Source organism: Plodia interpunctella, chromosome 2, assembly GCF_027563975.2.
Source record: "Plodia interpunctella isolate USDA-ARS_2022_Savannah chromosome 2, ilPloInte3.2, whole genome shotgun sequence".
NCBI classification, from domain to species: domain Eukaryota; kingdom Metazoa; phylum Arthropoda; class Insecta; order Lepidoptera; family Pyralidae; genus Plodia; species Plodia interpunctella.
In genome coordinates this window covers 2,065,847-2,088,313 of record NC_071295.1, presented here as the reverse complement: position 1 = coordinate 2,088,313, position 22,467 = coordinate 2,065,847, and the positions used below count along the sequence as shown (strand labels likewise).

General features: G+C 35.6%; 1 protein-coding gene across 2 annotated transcripts; it reads left to right on the top strand.

Moving 5' to 3' along the window:
• The first annotated feature begins 447 nt into the window (after positions 1 to 447).
• On the top strand, positions 448 to 21,602 carry HDAC6 (Histone deacetylase 6). 2 transcript variants are annotated; one of them, XM_053754840.2, is made up of 19 exons: positions 448 to 666; positions 739 to 879; positions 1,453 to 1,542; positions 3,715 to 3,845; positions 4,291 to 4,474; positions 4,858 to 5,060; positions 5,450 to 5,518; positions 6,550 to 6,742; positions 11,191 to 11,250; positions 12,529 to 12,722; positions 13,200 to 13,453; positions 14,081 to 14,162; positions 14,985 to 15,131; positions 15,598 to 15,721; positions 16,981 to 17,208; positions 17,511 to 17,636; positions 18,373 to 18,502; positions 18,988 to 20,036; positions 20,247 to 21,602. In XM_053754840.2, the coding sequence occupies exons 1-19, from the start codon at positions 664 to 666 to the stop codon at positions 20,466 to 20,468; spliced, it is 3,630 nt and encodes a 1,209-aa protein (XP_053610815.1). In that variant the 5' UTR covers positions 448 to 663; the 3' UTR covers positions 20,469 to 21,602. The 2 variants fall into 2 exon arrangements, with proteins under 2 accessions (XP_053610815.1, XP_053610806.1); XM_053754831.2 differs by lacking the exon at positions 11,191 to 11,250 and adding an exon at positions 11,080 to 11,139.
• The last annotated feature ends 865 nt before the right edge of the window (positions 21,603 to 22,467 follow it).

Sequence of the window (22,467 nt, the reverse complement as noted above, 5' to 3'; positions counted from 1 at the left end):
GACAAACGGTGACCCCAGAACCATTGACAGAGCACCCACAACCACAATTTTATACCCAATAAACATATTGGCTGCCAAAATAAAATTATTTGCAGTTTAAACAGCATAAAATAACTCATTATTTTCGCATCGCAACTTCTGGCGTAAACTATCATAATCATATAAAGATCATATTAATATGATGGTGTTTGTAAAGTCAACGCCAGAGTGAACAATACACAGATAAGGACAGCTATTATTAGAAATAGAATAAGTATATTAAAATCTAAACCCTTACCTTACCTTATTAGCGGACGCATGAAATTAACGCGGGTGAAGCCGCGGGCAAAAGCTAGTATTTTAATAAGATTCGGACAATGACATTTTGGCAGCCAAAATGTTTGTTGGGAATTTATTGTCAAACGTAGTAAGTGACAGTGACAGTTAGTTTTAACGTGACGTCTGTATGAAATTAACGAAATGTCGAACGAATGCAAGAAATGCACGCAAAAACGCGAATTGCATGCAAACAACGAATACACCGTATTTATCTTCGCTTGTTGAATTTAATGTAGTGACCATGTCTCCCATTAAGAGTATTTGATATTAATAATTCGAATAAAATAAATTAAAATAATGGAACTATAAAATTCCAGTAACAAGCTCATTCAGAAAAAGTTTACAATGGTAAGTTTGTCAATAATTTAGCGACTGATTTCCTTAAAAGTAGTACCTACTTAATTGATTCTATAATTTTAGTCGACCCCACCACCCCAGCCAAGACGATCCGCCGGCGCAGGCGATAGTAAAAAAAATACCCCACCGCCCTCCAGTATTGTTACCAGGAATGGAGCACGCAAGGCCAAGATTCAGACTCGTGCCATGTCTGCTGGTGCTAAGGTAATATGAACTGTATGTTGTGGTCATAAGGAATAATAATTTAAGTATGAAATGGCGTGGTTGATGTTTGTAAGCATTGACGATCAAAATATGTAGAGCATATTTAAACACAAAAGAATTGGTTAATTCATTTACAGTATAGTCTCCTAAACATGATAGTTTCACATTTCATGTATTCCTGGAGTGAACCTCTGGATCACAGCAATAAATTGGTGTAATTTAGGAAATTTCACCAACTACTTACGATCCTATTCTGTTAATAACCTGTATTTCATCTCTGTATTTGCACCTTTGGAGCCCTAGTTGACATTATTATGATCAAGCTGGTATGATATAATGATGACTAGGCTTTAAATATTAATGAGCTTTGTCTTTGACAATTAGATTACCACATGTATACTCTGTCAATAAACATAAATAATTTATTTAATGAAGCCAACATATAATCTTATCTTTAACACAATTATGTAATAATTAGCCTTATCATTCTTGTATTCGGTTTATTTCTTATAAACCATTTGGTTGGAACAGCTGTATTGTTCAGTGATTTTAAATGAATAATCCTTGTTTCAGCCCTCAGCTTCAGTTCTAGCTGCTAAGAAAAAGGCTTTGCATAAGAAGAAACAAACAGTCGACACTGTTTTAAGGGATCACTATCAAATTGTAAGTATGTTTATAATATTCATTCATATTATTTATCTGCCAGCAATACTCTTGATTTGAACTGCACAGAATTCAGGTATTTCATGAATGTGCCCTCTATTGACTTTTTCACTGAAAATGGAAATCATTTAAGCAAAATAAAAATATTGAATTTTACATTACATACATTTCTATTATAAAAATATATTGGTAATTGAATAAGTTAGGTGAATTAGATTGTGTGTACCATACATTTGTATTTGAAACATTATGGTAAGTTCAATTTTTTTTCTACAAAACTTTGCTAATACTACCTAATTTATTAGACCTCTTTTGAGTTATAGACAATGAAGACTAAAAATTCTAAATTAGTCTATGGATTTCATTTTGGCATATTGTTTTTGTGATATAGTACAGAATATTGTCACAATGATATATATTTTGGAATATATAAAACATTATTGCCTAGTAAGCTATGTTTTCTATATACATAACACAAGATATATATTTGTTTATTTGATACACTTTGTAAATATAATTTATAGAAAATGGTCATAATATTGATATGCAATAAGAGAGTTGTTAATGTTTCTTTATCTCTAATGGTATAAAGAATGTCTGTGCTCTTTGTGTCTACCATCGAATTATTAGGTACTCCGCTAAATCCGTGGTGTCTACTTTTTAATGATTATTTTTACAGAGTCTTAGAACCACTAGTCTTTCCCTAAAAGGAACTCTGGTGAATGTTCTGATGTCTGTGGCTTTAGTCAGTATGTTATTTTATTTTGCAATTGATTGGTTACACAAGTAACACCCACACAAAACAAACTGTTGCGTCGTATAGGCGTGGGAAACGTTCATTCATGATGTTGCACTTATTTGGTGTCACAGCTCGAAATCAATTTCACAATGCAAACCTTGAAATTCTTTAGTGGAAACTAACATGATGATAACTAACATAAGGAATTATATGTTGTATTCTATGTATGTATTGTATACCTATCAGAATTGTTTTGCTGCAAGTCAATTTTTGTTACTAAGGTGTTTATGTTTAGCTATATTGTCTATTTAGTAACTATGGCATTTTAATATCAAGACGTTGCGGGATATTGTCATTTGTTATACAATGTAGTTATTCTGATAGTAAATATTCTATTAATCATGCAAATCAGTCTGACAGTCTGGGCATAGTGTGATTATGTTGACGATATCTAAAGTATATAAGGACAAATCACACAGATTGAGCTAGCCCGAGTAAGTTCGAGACTTGTGTTATGGGATACTAACTCAATACTATATAACAAATACATATATAGATAAACATCCAAGACCTGCGCCAATCAGAAAAAGATCATTTTCCATCATGACCCGACCGGGGATCGAACCCGGGACCTCTCGGTTCAGAGGTAAGCACTTTACCACTGCGCCACCGAGGTCGTCCACTAAAATAAAAGTAAAGTATCCACTAAGATTTCATTTATTACAATACAGGCTGTTTCCAGCAGCTTAATCATAGCTCATCTCTCATCATCTATTAACCAAGTGATAATGAATCCTAAAAATTCTGCTTTCTGACATTGTTTGTGGACTATTAGTAGTTGGGTAACCATAGACGATTAAGGTAACTTGTTCACGTGTAAAAATTGTTCACGTCATCTCTAACGTCGATGTACCTTGACTGTGTACAAGCCGATATGATTGACAGTGGTTGCCGCCACTTAAGGATGCGCTAAAACCCAGACATACGATAAGAGTAATCGTAATTAACATACAATGACAGTAAAAACATGATCTTATCAGTGAAAAATTATGAATATCATTCCTTCATTCTCAGACGGATAAAGATATATTTTTATTTAACAAAAAAAAAACACATGTCATGCATCATACATAAAATTGCGTTAAAAGACAGTTACTTAACGAATTGAAATATAGGAAAGCTTGGTAAGTGGAAATGGCCTATGTCTACTGTCTGCGAAAGACATGCGTGACAACATGTACTTATTATATTAATAGAGACTGTAATCTTATGTATAAGAATACAATGCGCGCCACGAGAGTACCTGCGCTATTCCTGTATCAAAATTTAGATAAAAGTAATCTGGCGTGTCTAAAATGTCACATAAATCTCTAAATTGGCGCTGGTGCCAATAAAGGATTGTATAATTTCCACAATTATCTGACGTTCAACAGGCCATGGAGTCCAAGAACAAGGTGAAGGGCCCCACCGGGTTCGTGACGGAGCCCCGCATGGCGGAGCACCGCTGTCTCTGGGACGCCAACTACCCGGAGTGCCCGGAGAGGCTCGTCAGTGTTATCGATAGGTATCTTTTTTAAATTTAATTGACCGAGCGAAGCGAGTGACACAATTCTACTTCAGGCATTTTTTTAAATGTATGTGTGTATGTTAGTAACATGATAACTTTCGAATCGTTGGTCTAGTTGTAGGATCGTCTCTGTCAATAGAATTTTTAAGTTCCTGAAGCATCAAAATCGGTTAAGTCGTTTTTGAAATATTCACAATTTTGTAAAAATTCATCAAAAATTTATTGTGTTCTAAATTTGATAAACTAGTTTAGCTTTATTGCACAAAAATACAATTTTTAAAACTACGAAGTTCTGAACTTATTGCTATACTCATTGTCTAACAGTCAATCAGGCTTTGCGCCATCACAGCCCCGAATGACCGGGAGCACGCGACGATGATAGAAAGATAGGTCTTGTTTTTTTTTACTGTTGTAAACCTAAATATAGTATTTATTTAAACAGGTGTCGCGAACTTAACCTGATCTCGCAATGCCAAGAGTTCTCGCCGCGGGCAGCTTCCAAAGAGGAGCTGAGTTCCCTTCACTGCCCCTCCGTGTACGAGATGCTGGAGACCACTCACAACAACCACGACGCGGAGTACCTCGAACGGCTGTCCGCGAAGTTCGACGCTATTTACATACACCCTGTGAGTTTGTGAGGATTTTTTTTAATACAGATACTAACTTTTTCTCTTTGAAACAGAACATACACGATTTTCATATAAACTTTTACCCCAATTTGTGGGTTGATTTTAAAAACAAAAAGTAGCCTATGTTTAAATGGGGGTCTTTAACTATATGCATACCTTTTAGAAGTGTTAATATTAACAAGAAACTTCGTATAAAGAGATATACCGGGCAGGTATCTTAATGTATAAAAATATGCACCAGTTAAAAATATATATATATAGTACAACATTACTTTATAACAATTCTCAAAATCTAATTTTAGGCAGCTTACATCCAATCATAATGTTCTTTACGAGCATGAGAACAGAAGTAAAAAATAATTTTTAACATTTATTTTCAGAGCACGCACGAACTGGCGTTGATCGCCGCCGGGTCGACTATAGACATGGTAGACCGTATAGTCTCTGGCGAGGTACAAAACGGGGCGGCCTTCGTGCGCCCCCCGGGGCACCACGCCATGAGGGCGGAGCCCTGCGGCTACTGCTTCTACAACAACGTCGCTTTGGCCGCTAAGCATGCCATAAACAAACACGGACTCAAGCGGTGAGTGTCATAGACAAGAGAGAAGAAATGCCGAAAGAAACTAATTTAAACAGTATTGGTCCCTATCATGCCACCCTTATTTATGCATTGTGTCTCAATTTACGCGACCGAGTGATTAATTATTGTTGGGAACAACATAAAAACTAAATTTACTAAAATTCATTTTTGTGGTTTTGTTTAGTTGCTGCATGGACCCTCTTTCTCTCGCCAACCCATTGTATTCGGACTTCTAAATCCTTTGCTCCATTCTTATAACTGTTTTTCATAACCTATAAAAAAGGACGAGTAGCAACAAGCTGTTTATACAATCCCTAATTATCATTGATAAATAGTAAAAAAAAAAAGTTAAATTATTAGTTTTTTTTTTTTAAAGATTATCTTTGTTTCAGTATACTGATAGTCGATTGGGACGTACACCATGGGCAGGCGACGCAACAAATGTTTTATGATGATCCCAGGTAGGCACATACGAAATCATTTGGGTTTTGGGTCACCATAAAATATTACACTGTAGAATAATTCGATAAAATAAATAAAAAATACACTTCTCCTATTTGGGAACGCCAGTGCAAGTACCAGACGTGTGATCGATCCACCCATTTGGGCACTATTTCATTCAAGAATTTAAACAGTGATGGTCCAGTGGTTAAGAATGCCTTCAGGCGAGTTGAATTAAATCTGGCACCAATGTTTAACAAGAACACATTTGATAAAATAGATATCTATATTATTTAATAAATTAATTTTATAAATTCGAAAATCTGTTACAATCTTTCACAATTCTTAAAGCATTCTGAAACTCCTTCACAGGCACACCTTGCCAAATATTTTAAATTATATTGTATTTCTCAAAGCTACAAATTACTGGCATTTCGAAACGACCACTGATGAGATGAAATTCCTAAAGAATCTCATTTGAACAGTGCTAGTCGCTATCATGCAAGAAGGTAGGATAGATTAGTTTTACAATGTATTACAATGTGTTACAATGTGTTACAATGTATTACAATGTATCACAATGTACTACAATGTGTTACAATGTGTTACAATGTGTTACAATGTATTACAATGTGTTACAATGTATTACAATGTATTACAATGTATCACAATGTACTACAATGTGTTACAATGTGTTACAATGTGTTACAATGTATTACAATGTATTACAATGTGTTACAATGTATTACAATGTATCACAATGTACTACAATGTGTTACAATGTATTACAATGTATTACAATGTATTACAATGTGTTACAATGTATTACAATGTATTACAATGTATCACAATGTACTACAATGTGTTACAATGTGTTACAATGTATTACAATGTATTACAATGTATTACAATGTGTTACAATGTATTACAATGTATTACAATGTATCACAATGTACTACAATGTGTTACAATGTGTTACAATGTATTACAATGTATTACAATGTATTACAATGTATAGTATTACAATGAGAACGAGACAATCCACCCGCAGAGTGGTATACTTCTCCGTCCACCGCTACGAGCACGGGTCGTTCTGGCCCAGCCTGCGCCAGGCCGAGTGCAGCTTCGCCGGCGCGGGCCGCGGCGTCGGACACAACTTCAACGTGCCCCTCAATAAGACCGGGATGACTGATGCGGACTATCTCGCCGTTTGGCACCAACTGCTTTTACCCATGGCTTTCGAGGTCAGTGAAAGATCCCCTCTTTTCACATATTTTTATAACATAACGTTTCGCACGGTATTATTTTCGCATATTGTACTTTAGTCTGTCAATAAAGTGAAAACGGATTTTTAACGAAGTGCCTACAATTTTTTTGCCAATGCCATATAGAATGGTAAAGATAGGTTGATAAACTAGGCATTGCTAACCGGCAGGAGACAGCGCTCTCGATTATTTTCGTCACTTTATTGTCTGACTGTACTGTATTGTTTCGCATAATTCGGGTAAGGAATAAAATATTTGTTATTTTTTTAACCTAAAAAAATTAAAATAACCCAAGTCTTACTTGTCTTTAGGTCGCATACGATTCATAAGAATTGCCTAGTATTTTTTTACAAATTATCATATAGCACACGGGTTTCCTGGCGCCGAAGGCATGTTATGCAAATGGATAAATGACCCAAAGAAAAGTAAAAATCAAAACATTTGTTTTTTGTTAATTTCGTAAAATTTTAATTTCTTTTGATTGGGGAATAGGGTATATTACACAAAGCTCAGCGCAGATGGCGCTACTGGTACAACTAAGGTACACAAACAGTGCCAATGGAGGCAAAAAGCGCCAATTTTCAATATAGTTGCAGATTTACGACCAAAAATACCTTCTACACAATCGTGGTGCGAGTTTAAAGGAAAAAGGAAAGATTTAGTGGATTATCCTGAAAATAATAACACTATTTTAGGTTATGTTCTCCATTATTTGGTCAACTGTGGTCATAAACTGATATAAACTTGATTTTGACTGAAGATCTTACCTGTATGAAGTCCATATTTCAATAAGTCTTCACGTGTGAAGTGTTCCGAGCTTCTTTTCGACCGTTTACTGGCTCGAAAATTTACAGCTTAAGACGTATCCCATAGTTTTCGAAGTTTTTTATCTTATGGAAAACTATTTTTCCCAACATTTCGGCACCCGAATATGCTACATTAAGATAGTTCAAAAAACTATTGCTAACATGTGTTATTGGGCTTGCGATCGGCAGTTAAAATATACTTGCAAAGCTACTGCAATGACTTCAGCGGAAAGTAAAAAGAAACACATTTTAATTAAAATATCACACGAACACAACCAAGAACCTGACCCTTTCAAGAAAAAAATTGCAGAGTTTATGGAAAAAGTTAAAGCTGAAGCCATTTCTGCTGATAACCCATTAGAAGTAATTCAAAATAGTAAGGACACTGTAACACCTGAGTTATTAATGCATTTACCATCTACAACATCATTGAGACAACTACTGATGTGCATTTCGATATAGATAGAAAATTATACAATTTAGACCCTATACAAAAAAACCTTTAAAAATTAATTTGAACATAAATAACCAGGAAATAGAATGCGTTGACACATTCAAATTACTTGGCATAATCATTGATACTCACCTAAATTGGAAAGCCCATATAGAGTTAGTGAAGTCAAAACTATCTAGTTTTACTTACGCTCTGTATGAGCTGGTCCAGAGCACTAGCACAGAGGCAGCGTTATCCGCGTATTACGCATATGCATACTCTCAACTTAAATATGGGATAATGCTTTGGGGAAATAGTACGGACGTAGGAGACCTATTTTTGTTACAAAAGAAATGTGTCAGAATTATAGCTCAAATAGATAATACTAAATCGTGTAGACCTTATTTCAAAAAAATTAAGATACTAACTTTGCCATCTATATACATATACGACATCTGCATGTTTACTCATCAAAATCTAAGCTCTTTTATGAAAGTAAAGGACACACATAAAATTAACACCAGACATAAAGACAGACTTTATTTGCCTATAGCTAGAATAAGGATGCTAAAAACTAGTCCGCACTATATGGCAATCAGAATATATAATAAATTACCGGCATTTATTAAAAACGAAAATAATTTAAAAAAGTTCTCAAATGCCTTAAAATCCTTTCTGCTATCAAAAAATTATTACTCAGTAAAGGAATACCTTGACATGTAATGGAATTGTAATTGTTATTTAAAGTATTTAATATGTATTCATAAATAATCTAAGTGTCTAATATATGTATTTGAATATGAATTAATTAAATAATTTTTTTTTTTATAAATTTTTATCTATTAATCAATTATTTTAACATTGTTTTATATAAAATATACTACTGTAATGACTACATTTGCAATACTCGCTGAGTTGCTATGATAAGAACAAAATTGTACATAACACCTGTATTGTAATTATGACTCATAGTTGGCAAATAAATGTTTGAATCTTTGAATCTTTGATGAAACTCGAACCAAAATCAATGAAGAAAATTTTATAATAAAAGGATTTATGATTGTAATAAAAGAATATTGATTATGTCTACATTGAATGCAGTGACAATTTTAAGTAATTCCAGATATTGGATATTAGATTGTTTCCTTACTTTTACACTATACATGGTAGCGTTTTGGATGATAGCAACAAAACTTTTCCATTAGTTTTCTGCTTGTGTACAGATAAAGCTACGACATGATGTTTCAGTTGATTTTGGAATATGCATCGGAAAATAATATCAATATGGCACCAAATGTATGTATAGTAGACTTTGATATAAACACTGTGATGAGTTTGCTATCATACTTTGAAAATACATTGGTTCAAGGTTCTAATTTTCATTTGGCAAAAAATATTTACAGGTTGGTATTTAGTGACCACAGTATATACTAGCTGCGCCTCAGGGCATTGCTCCCATGGTAACTTCAAGAAAAAAATGTGCTATTCCAGGTTACTTTCTACTGTGTACCAAAATTAATTGAAATCTATTCAGTAGTTTTGTATGATAAGTATCAAACATACTTACACATGTCCAAGCTCGAGCTTATAATATTAATGATATTAATAATTTCAAAATATTTTTCTATCAAATAATGTGTTGTTCATTTGTTATAATGGTCCAGTTAATTATTAAGCGATAATAATTTCGTAATTTCCAGGCAAGTACAAGAAATTAATTGTATGAAAAAATACGGCAGTAACATGATCTTCAATACAGAAATTAAATATATATTAGCTTTAAGCTATTTAAAAGACAATATCCTCCATATTGTGAGATACTTCAACGAGCTCCTGACCAGTCTACAGGATCCGGACAGTATTGATATTGCACACTGGTTCTCTGAATGCTTTATCGGCATTTATAATAAACCACCAGAATTCCCACACAGTTTTTGGAGTTGCCACAAACTAGATAGTATGAATGTGCCCAGACTAAATGTTTCAGCGAAGGCATGGCATTATAAAACTAATTCATTTATTGAGAAGCTGGTTTCCTGGTGTGTACCATTTGACCAAGGAGCTCATCAAAGAAACTATTGCAAACTTCATTGCAATTGAAAAATTATCTAAAAATGTGAGAAAAAGGAAATACTCTTGCAAAAATGAACAAATAGAAAAAATTTTGGAAAACAAATTTAATCATTCAAAAGTGGAAGTTGTAAAAATGCTTGTGATACATTTAAAAGCTCTATAATTCAAAAGTTCTAATCAATTTCTAATATATACACTTTTCTCATTTGTATAAACAAAGTACCACCAACTTCTATAGTAGTTTCATGTAAATAGAAACATTGTATATTGAGATTGTATATTATGATTATAAGATAAAATCCTTTTTGTTATCTTCCTTTATTTGCATGTAATAACAATAAAGTTATTATTGCAAAAATGACATATTTGATATTTGATCTTACGGTATTCAATGCTTGACTAAAGAGTCTCATGGCCGTGAAGTAAACCGGAAGTGGAGTTCCCTCGTCGGGAGCCGTGCTTAGGTGCACCAACCGGTCATGCTTATCTTAATAATGCATTGTCACCCAAACTAAACGTGTGTACAAAATTTCAGCTCAATCGGTTGAAGATATCTGCTTCAAAATTGAGTTACAAGATTCCACAATCGAACATACATAATAATAACTTGTAAAGATAATCATCATTACAAAACCAACTCTTTGATCAATGTGAAGTGGCGGCCATGGGATCCAATTCATGTTACAGTATTTGCCTACTTTTATAATAAGTGGTACTTTGAAGTGTGTTGCTTGCGCTTACTAAATTTGAAAATACACAAAAATAATCTTGCCAGCTGAAATGTTGTTTACAACTCTGTCACATTATATCGACAAAAAAATCTATAATACCGCTTACAATAGTATAACATCTTGAATTATGAAAAATAGGTAACATATTTAAAATGTCCATTTCGTTATACTGTGTACAATATAATTATAGGCAATTCGTTCATACTCCTACATACTGACTTTCCTGTTCCAATGTGATGATCAAAAATTCAATGTTTATTTTTCTCTTGCTAGTACCAACCGGAGCTGATACTAATATCAGCGGGGTACGACGCGGCGATTGGATGTCCCGAGGTATACCATCTCTTTCTAACTTTATTATAGTACTATATCTCTTTCTTTCAGTTCTCGCCCGAGTTGGTTATCATTTCGGCCGGTTACGATTCGGCGTTAGGCGATGAAAAGGTGAAAATTAATTATGATTTATTAGGTCCGGGAAATGCATTTTTATATGAATTATAAAAACGGTGCTTCCACGCTGGTCTGAGAGGAAAGAAAGACATATATTGCACCAGAGTCTTCTCCTATGCAGATTGTAGCAGTTAATCAAGGGAAAATCATTCGCAGAAACCATATAATGAAATGTGTTTAAAAAAAAAATCAATGAAATATTTTCCCGGGCCTAATATTTTTACGCTTTTCCGCCAAGCTATGATGATTCGATAAAATGGGCTTGGGCCGTCTGCTTTACATAGTATAAAACTATTATTTTTTGTTGTATTATGATCGTGCAAATTTTTTGTTTTTTTTTTTTTTTTTGAAACCAGAACACAAGATTATTGGCCCGTTTTGTTCATTTCTAAAGTCAACTGTAGTGATAACTTGAATGAATTATAAGTTTATAATTCATTCCCTTGGAAATTTAAAGTACCTTATGTCGATTATATTTATCATAATCCATGCAGAAGATTTTGCGTGATTGAGGTTCATCTAACAGGTGGTAGTGTGTCACACAGCGCAAGCCGCCATATACATTACTGAACGCACTGCGATTATGACGTCAACTTTGGTATCACATTCGCATCTCACTCATCCATACATGCATGGATCTGTGTGCGTAGTGCGACTTTGCTTTTTACATCTCACCATCAAATCGATTCGAAGTGAGACGCAGCTGTGACGCGACGTGATCACAGTGCGCCATTGTGACGCGACGACAACCACACCGCATTGTGATTGGTTCGCTGAGACTCACTTCGAATCGATTCGATAATGAGAAGTGAAATGCAAACCCACACTTCGCCCTCTGCTCGTCCTTGTGTTGGTGTGCAACAACTTACAGCGTTTACTTTATACATATTTTCGGGAATATCATGGTATTTAGCCCGCCTGTGAATCGAAAGGTCCCAGGTTTGAATCCTACTCGCGCCATATGAGTTTGTATACCATTCTGACTCATGTATATATTCATGTATATATTGTACAGCAATTTTAATAGACCACCATTTTATCCTGGCGAAGTCATCAAACGGCTTTTGTGTGTAATGGAGAAGGAATTGCAGACATTTACTACATTACATTCCACATAGTGGCCACGACCCTCACTCATGAGGAATACGACTATAGAACTTCTCTACATTCCTTGCCTCTTCCAATTATTGGGGTCGGCCCAACTGTATGATGAAGACGACTTATGATAATACCTGTCCACGCGATAAACACTTGTCTGCACGGTAACCCCAGGGCGAAATGGAGATCACGCCGGCTTGCTACGCGACGCTGCTCCACTTGCTGTCGTGTGTGTGTGTGTCTGTGTGCGTGGTGCTGGAGGGGGGGTACTGCCTGGCGTCGCTGGCGGAGGGCGCTGCGCTCACACTGCGCACTCTGCTGGGACACTCGCCGCCTGTGCTGCAGACGATCGCCGAGCCGAGCGATGAGTAAGTTTGATCGCTAGTAGTTTGTAGCTTTTTGAGAAAAATAAAGCCACTCAATACTTTCAGATAAAATATAATTTTTTTATCGTACATGTAAACTAAACAACTTGATAAAACTCTGATGTGATTAGCCAGTTAGCCTTATCCAAGATTTGTGAAACACAATTTTTAACACTATAGGTTTGGCTGTAGTTTAGCAGCCAGCGGTGAAACAAGCTCTATATTTGACGTAAAGAAGTGTCTGCAAATGCCTAATTTCTAGACTAGCGTAGCCAAATGAGATAGATGTCTATAGATTTCTCTTTCTACGTAGTCAATAGATTGTTTCTATGTTTTATTTGTCAATAATAAAATAGAGTAAACAGTAATCAATTACTACAGTATCAGAAAACTAACGACCCATTAGAAACTACATAGCACTAACATAACTCAAAGCAACGTAAACAAAAATGACACTAATTAACGATTTTATTTTAACAGAATTCGCGAATCCATACTCAACTGCATATATGTCCACAAGCCATATTGGAAGTGCTACAACTACCAACAGACGTACAGCGTCGACAACTCGGTGCCGAACGTGTGCGACGGCAAGAAAGAGAAGCATGTGGTCACGCTGAGGTGGGAGGGAGACGAAACTAGGCCGGAGACTTTCGCCACGAGGGACTGCTATCCGTTGCAGGATGATCAGACTAAGAAGGAGATTGCTCGAAGGCTGAATCACTTGAGGATAGGTAAGACCAAAATAGCACCACTATATTATTTTTTGGATATCGTATGAGGCGACTAAGAGACACATAGCCTGATAAGTAACAATAGACAATAGCATTCCCAAGGAAGATAGTCGTCGGGCAAACGGATAATTGTAAAATCACGGCGAACTCTTCAAAAATGTAAAGTTTAATTTTGGGAACAGGAAATGATTTGAAAGAGAGAGAGCGGTGAGACGTTATAGCGTAAAAGGACATGAAAACTTGCGGGTGCTTGGAGTGGAACCGACTTCAAATGAGGCCAGGAATTTTGACATGTTATTTATCACATGATACGGAATCAAAAAAGTGAATCAATGTTAATTTCAATTACTTACGAAATTAGAAAAATATACTGTATCCCATCCCCTCCCACTAATATTATAAAGGCGAACGTTTGTATGTTTATTACTTTTCAAGCTCAAACAGCTTGGCCAGTTTTTATGACATTTGATGTTGTGGTAGCGATACCTTGGATTAACACGTAGGGTACTTTTTATCCCGAAAGTACGCGATTCCCATAGGATTTTGTTGAAGAGTCTGATAAAGTAGATGGCGTTTCTGTGCAAAAAAAGTATCCAAATCAAGATTACATACATATTTTTCTTGCAGTGACGGAGTTGAGATCGCCACTTCACTCAGTCGGCTACATATACGACGAAGCCATGTTGAAACACAAGAATATTTGTGAACCGTAAGTTGTCAACGCCCGAATTAACGTTTTATCGCTGCGAAAGAAACCGGAAAAACGCCATAATGAGGGAGATTCGGGATGTAACCATATCATATTTTCATGTGTTTTTGAGTTACAAGGGAATATTCACAATTTATGTACTACTCGAGCAAAATCGAACACTAATATTACTTATTCTTTAATTAACTTTAATGATAACCGAGATGTGCATGTTTCAAGTTCCCGGTTAAAACGTCATAAGGCCATACATAATTCAAACTATACCTTGTTTTGGGTATTTAATTTATTTTTTTTTTACTTATAACTTCTTCGTTTTTGTCACGATTTTTAGTTTGATCCTAAATTTTCCTAAATTTTATCATATAATATTAAACCCTTCGTTCACTTTATACACAATAAATATTATCATATAATATTAAATTTTATCATATAATATTAAACCCTTCGTTCACTTTCGTACCAACTTTACCTAAAAAGTTGCGACGATATTTTTTTTTGGCTGTAAAAAGTAGTATATCTTCATGCTTTGTTAATAAAAATATAATATTCACGTATCCACTAAAGTATTGACAGAAATAATTATGTGAGATAATAACTATTGTTTTTTTTTGTTTGTAATTATACACAATAAATATATATTTATTATGCAGTCAACACATCAACCTACACATAAATTCATTGCAAACTCGTCGCTATTAGCGCGCCATAGAGGTTCATGCAGGGTAACTTGATGTGCTATCGACTGTACAAAGAACACATGTTATGGATATTGGACTTATCCCATGAAGGAAATATTTACGTTGTAACTTCCTCGTCTTGCAGTGACCACGTGGAATGCCCTGAACGCATCATGAGGATACACGAACGCCATCGCGATTTCGGTCTGCTGTCTCGGCTGCATATCCTCGAAAGCGCCAGGGCTTCGGAAGAACAGATCCTGGCTGTCCATTCCCCGAAGCATCTGAAAAGGTTAAAGATATGTTTATTTTTGTTTGTTTTCGATATATATATATACTTCTTTCGTGTTTTATTATCGATATAATATTATTACGGTTTCATATCCACCCGTGGAAAACGTACGAGGCGACTTAGGGACACGGATTTGACAGCTGATAGGCAACAACTGCATTACCAAAGAGGGTTGACTTCGGCAGGCATAAAATAAGAAACAAATCTTCAAAATTTAAAGACTTACTTTTACGGGTGCTTGGGGCGCCGCGATGAGAGAAATCGCGAATGAAAGCCGAACACGCGAAGATTATATAGTGAGATTATGTTTATCTCAATAAAGCTTTATTAAGGCACTTCGTTGTCCGTCCGTCAAGGCCCGTTTTTCTTTATTTATTTATCAAGTTGAAATTGACAAATAGTTACTTTCAGCGGTGAAAGAAACTTGTGAAACTTTTGACCCTGACAGAAACCATTTCTTTTTAAGGTTAAAAGAGTTGGCAACTACAAAATTGAGGGATTTGAACAACCAGCGTGAGGATTACGATTCTATATATTTCCATCCGGACTCTCTAGAAAGTGCGGCTGTGGCTGCCGGCTGTGTCATACAGGTAATCTATTTGAGTTTTCCATTCAAGATTACCTTGAAAATACATGGAATAAATATTTAAAGAATGAAAAGTTTTTTACATCATCATTCTTTATACATTTTAACAAAATTTTAGATTTTTCGTGTGGTGTGTCAATTGCAAATCTATAAATGCCACGCCATTGGATAGCAAATATTTTCTTTAAAAATGTAGCCAAACGAGGAATATTTCAATTTGTCTGCAGTACTATGTATATAAGTATGTTTTGCAAATTTCTGATATAAGTTCAAGATACAATATTTATTACAATTAGAGGAGTATTTTCACATAACGTGTTAAACATAAAAGGGTACCACTGGACAGATTCTAATTTTTGGCATTTTGCTATTTACATTGATTTTAAGGCAATTTTCATACAATAAACGCCTCTAAATCATGTACATAACGTGAGAAAATTGCAATTGTATATTTAGTAAGTAGAACTCTAGCTATTACAGTTTAAAATTTCAATGTCTGTTTCCCAATATTTATTATTTGATTTTTGTAAATGTGAACGTTGAATATTTTTTTCCAATAAATGTTGTTCTTGGACTGTAGCTTTATCTGAGAAACGAAAGACGATTTTTATACGAAACCACACCCTAGTTGCGCAGGACGATATACCCTACAAGATTTTTACTTCTATGAATATGAACAGCCGAAATATTTACTGTTGGCGCACCTTTGGGCTGGTCTTGAAAACGTCGACAGCTTCAGCAGGTCCAACCGAATCACGGTTCCGTTAGGATCCGACCAGTGTTCACCATAACTCACTGTGCCGGTTGACCTCTCGAATACAAAATGACGATATCAGCAGTAATGGAGTTTGGAAAGTTAGTTTTATTACCGTTGGTGGCTTAATTATTTGCTTTATTTCGCACGAAAACCTTTTTGATGCGCTCGGATTATGCATTCATCACCGAAAAACGTGAACGCTAAGAAGTTAGCTATGACTTCCGACACGACAAAAATTAAAGTGAAGTCTATTTTGACCGGAAGAACCGAAGGAAGTGTCAAACTGACTTGCCATATTAATAAAGAAAATAACAACCAATGTTGTTTCTAAATTATCCTACTAATTGATAATTTCTACCATGGTCAATCCTAGACAAATGTGAAAAATGATAATTGTTTTTTTTTATATTCCGTGTGATCAATCTAAATACAGCCTTAAATCAAAACCGCAAAACTTGGAACGCCACATATTGTTAGTTGATTGAGGTCATAATTTATTCGTTCAGATGGTGGACGCGGTCCTCAACAACGTGGTGGGCAGCGGCGTGTGCGTGGTCCGGCCGCCCGGGCACCACGCCGACGCCGACGCCCCCAGCGGGTTCTGTTTGCTCAACTCCGCCGCCGCGGCCGCCGCCCACGCCCTCCACGCACACGGGCTCACGAGGGTGCTGATCCTGGACTGGGACGTGCATCATGGCAACGGGACTCAGAAGATTACTTACGAAGATGATAAGGTTAGTTATGTTCTGTGTCTAGTATAGATGGTGCTTCTAGTGTTTCATTCGTCTATGAAATTTTTGATATTTTAAGTTAACAACACAGTAACCATAAATTATACTATAACATAAATTATATTTCTATCACAGCTACAAACTACTACAATTTCGGACCTGTCCTTTAAATTAAATAATACTGAGTAAAACTAAATTCATTTTAAGCAAGTGTGTTGAAAATATTCAAATCGAATATACGAGTGACGAAGTGAAACTGTCTGTTATTTTATAAATAGTTTCTTAATCAATATCTTTTTCCACAGATCCTATACATGTCGATTCATCGTTACGACCACGGTTCATTCTTCCCGCACTCGACGGACGCGGACTACGCGGAGGTGGGGGAGGGCAGAGGGGAGGGGTTCAACGTAAACGTGCCGTGGAACAAGGTGAACACTTTATAATAACTTTATTAAACGAAAAATAAATACTGTTAAATAGTAACAAAAATGACAAAACACAGTTACAGTTTATATAACGCATGCACAATAATAAAAAATGCTTTTTTTTTCACTTAAAATAAATAAATAAAAATTTGACGACCTCGGCGGCGCAGTGGTAAAGTTCTTGCCACTGGACCGAGAGGTCCCGGGTTCTATCCCCGGTCGGGTCATGATGGAAAATGATCTTTTTCTGATTGGCCCGGGTCTTGGATGTTTATCTATATATGTATTTGTTATAAAATATAGTATCGTTGAGTTAGTATCCCATAACACAAGTCTCGAACTTACTTTGGGGCTGGCTCAACCTGTGTGATTTGTCCTAATATATATATATTTATTTAATATATATATTTATATTTATATAATATATACGCCACCTTTTCAGTGACACTTATGTCTTGCGTCTTTTTAGACAATTAATAAAACTGATCGATTAAAGTGACATTTAATTATTGTTTGTTTATTTAAATATTACAAAATCGTGACGCCATGTTAGAGTATCGTTTAGTATTGAGCGTTTGGACGAATTCAATGGTTCTTTTTTTGTCATATCTTTGGAAGTTTGTTATTATCTCACTTAAGTTTTTCACTGGTGTGTTTAATGAAATGTACTTTTGAAAAAAAATTCATCTACCCTATTGTTAATAAAATTATATTCATATTGTATAATTCTCTGTTTTAGCGCGGCATGGGAGACACGGAGTACCTGGCGGCGTTCACACAAGTGGTACTACCGATTGCTTACGAGTACAACCCTGAGTTGGTCATCGTGTCGGCTGGGTTCGACGCCTGTGTCGGGGACCCTTTGGGAGGTAATAAAAAATATATAAACAAAATATATTTATATATTTTAATCAGTCAGTTTAGTGCTTAGCATTCGTTTTAAGTTTTTTTTAAATTGTTGTTACTTATGTGTTAATAGGCTTGTGGGCGTTGAATTGTTAGAATAATTCATTCATTCAAGTAAATAAAAGATCCCGTTCCAAAAATTTAACTTGCATTAATTACGTATTTATTCCTTACGGGGTAGACAGAGCCAATTGCGAAACTCAAAGAACCCATTTTGCTTTACGCCAATATCCCATTTCTAATATTAGTACTTGCTTTGCCGCGAGGCTTCGCTCCTATGGAATGTGTTGTGCTATGTATTTATCCAGGTTTATATTCTACCCGTGTACCAAATTTCATAACAATCGTACCAGTAGATTTTGCGTGAATGAATGCTGCAATCATCCTCACAAACTTTCTCATTTATAATATTTCGTTAGTTTTGTTTGTGAACATAAACATATTCCAGGTTGCAAAGTGACACCAGAGTGCTACGGGCGCATGACGCAGCTGCTGCGCGGGCTGTCGGGCGGCCGCGTGGTGCTGTGCCTCGAGGGCGGATACAACGTCACCAGCATCTCCTACGCCATGGCTATGTGCACGAAGGCATTGCTAGGGGACCCAGTCTACCACCACTACGAAACGAAACCAGCCCCCCATTGGACCGCTGTGGAATCCATCAATAACGTAATAGCAACCCACAAGAAATACTGGAAGAATCTCAAGTTCCAATTGGCGTTGCCGTTAGAGAATGTTTTGGAAGAACCGCTGCCGTCTCGAGGTCTAATAGTTGAAGATGAAAAGACAAATCTTTCGACGGATGTGTCGTTGTCTATTACTATAGAGTCGAAAAATGGAAGCCATTTGGACGGATCCCTTGAGAGAAATATGGCGAATTTGAGCATAGACAAACCAATTTGCTCTGATGTGGTTCATTGTGGAACTGATGATGAAGGAAATAAATCTATTTGTTCAGATGGGATACATTGTGGTACTGATGATGAGAACGAAAATTTGAATTCTGGAGATAAGTCCATAGAGAAAAAAATATCTGCCAAGAGCATAGACAAACCATGTTCTGACGGAATTCACTGCGGCCTCGGAGAGGATAAGAAAGACAAAAGTGGACCGTCTAATAGCAAACAAGGAACTTCCATAAACAAAACTGAAAATACCATAGAAAAAAGTGGTCCATCAAAAGTTAAAACTGAACTGAACGAAAGCAAAACTGGACCGTCGGAAGTTAAAAGTGGATCAAGCGAAAGTAAAAGTGGACCATCGGAAGTTAAAACTACTACAGAAAGCGAAAGTACAGAGAAGGCAACTTTAGTGGATTATTTAGCGGAAAACATGCAAGCAATAGTGAATGGTGAAATGTTTGCGGTGATACCGTTACCATGGTGTCCACACCTGGAGTCGATGTATGTGATTCCGGAGACGGTGAAGTTCGAACAAGGAGTGAGGTGTGTAGAGTGCAATGAAACTGTCGAGAACTGGGTGTGTCTGCACTGTTATATCGTGAGTTGAATTTTGTGTTTATTTATGTTATTTACGCTAGTAAATAACAGGCCCGTGTCGCTTCGCTTGGGTAAAACCATAACAAATTATACACCTAAACCTTCCTCAGGAATCACACTATCTATGAAAAAAACACGCATCAAAATCCGTTGCGTAGTTTTAAAGATCTAAGGATACCCAAGGACAGAGTGACAGCAGTTCTTTTTTCAGACGGCGTGCGGTCGCAGTATAAACGGGCACATGCAATCCCACTACCGCAACACACAGCATCCGCTGGTGCTCTCGCTGTGTGATCTCTCGGTGTGGTGCAACGAGTGCGACGCGTACGTCGACCACCCGCTGCTGTACGACGCGAAGAATAACGCCCACATGTGCAAGTTTGGCGAACAAATGCCCTGGTGTTATAAGAGTGACACTATCCATATGCAGTGATGTTCGTGTAGTGCTGTGTAATAGAATAATCTCGTGTGAAAATCGTAATAAAATTGCACCGGATATTCATTCAATAATACAATAAATAAAATCTCCAAATTTTACATACACGCATCAGCTTAATTTGCTGATAGTGTTATTAAATAATAGTAATAAACTATTTACAATTCGATTTATATGCTCGAAACTTCGTCACTTTGCTGTGTAGTAGTCATTGCGTCACAATGCCATATCGTGAGATGCTATGATCAATCCTATGCGATTCAAATCATTTTAGTAACTAATCTTTTCACAGTCAACCAGTCACAGTGCGACATTATAATGACGACAACTACACCGCAATGTTATTGGTTAAGGATTGGAGTCACACTGCGAAAAAAATGTGTAAAACGAATTGCAAATTCGCATTATGGCCTCTGATGTTCTAATTATACACCATTTTTATACACCAAACGAATGAATGCCCATTCTATACTGCTATGGTCAGCCATTGGTTGGACACCCAGAGTTGGGATAGAATGATGCATCCATTTGCTTGGTGTACATCAGCCTTAATGGGATGACACTCGGCCAATGAAGGCAAATGAATGTGTGAAGAAATAAATACATATTTGTTGGACTTTGTTGAGTCTGTGTGGTAAAGTAACAGTATTGTGAAATTTCGACTTGCCATATCTTAAAATAGTAACCAAAATAACTGAAATCAATTATTTAGTGTCTATTTGTTTTTGTTTTTTGCGACGAATATTATACACTATTGGGGAAGTATCTTGTAGTTTGTGTTATAGACAGACTTCGAATTATGCCTTATTATGGATTCCCAAATCTGCCAACACTGGTGGCAGACCTTATTCCTACCGCCAAAAGGCATCTGACATGACTTGACTACTACTGCGCCTGAAATGTCGACGCATAAAATTTACTTTTTTTAATATATTAAATTGTGACCTCCATTCTTTATGTATGTATAATGTTTAGTACAGTATTAAAATTGGTGCTAACTAAACTACTAACGCACAGTACAAATGGTATGCACGCAGTTAACATCCTAATTTTAAAACAACATTATTTAATTTCACATTTGTCATCAGAGTCATTTACCTTTAAAGGTCAGATAAGGATAATGCATTTTTTTAACTAAATTTCGTGTTCAAACAAAATCTTATCTGCCCAAAAATAACATAAAGTTTGCATTAAAAGGGTTTAATAAAGGGTTTAAATTGGATTAGAATTAGTGAACTTAGATGTGTTTTTAATAGTATGTAATTTTACACTTGTTAACAATCTCACATATTCGCTGATATTTGTTGATATTATGTATTTACGCCGTTTAGCTCGCGCTCGACTGTTATGAGGTAAAAAATTATGTAAAATCCATTTACTTCTTATTATGTACACCTAACTAGTGTGAGGTGTGGTGGTGAGGCAATGTAGTTTGAGAATGAGAAGAGTGCAGAATTAAGTTAGCTTCTATATTCTTCATATAGATGAGTATATAATAACGACTTCATATGTACAGATTTATTGACGTAAATACTGACTATATCATGTTGCATATATAACTATATTACCTAGTGAATTCTAGTGCATTTGAACAGTATTCTTTCGCATTATCACTAAGTAAATGATGTGCTCTTATTTTTAAAATTTGTACTTTTCAGTTCGATGAATGATTCATTCAATTTTATTTTTATTTTCTTTAATCTTGGAATAAATTAAAGTACACTATTTAAGTACAACGAGTGGCCATTTTGCACCTAATTTTTTACTATGTAATGTATCGTCTAGTGCTGCAGTAATAAAACTATTTAACTGATAAACACCTTGAGATAATTAGCTTGATTGAGTGCAGATGAAGCTACTACAAATATATTCAGATATCTCAATTTGTTAATATATCTGCACTAAATTATTTGATGTCGATATAATTTTGTGTATTCAATTAGTATGTAAATATGTTATATTGTGTGTAAATTTAATATTTTTGTATTTATTATTT

Coding starts and splice junctions, on each gene's coding strand:
- HDAC6 (XM_053754840.2), top strand. Junction 11,251..12,528: donor CGGCGTTAGGCGATGAAAAG/GTGAAAATTAAT, acceptor CGGTAACCCCAG/GGCGAAATGGAGATCACGCC. Junction 13,454..14,080: donor GCTGAATCACTTGAGGATAG/GTAAGACCAAAA, acceptor TTTTTCTTGCAG/TGACGGAGTTGAGATCGCCA.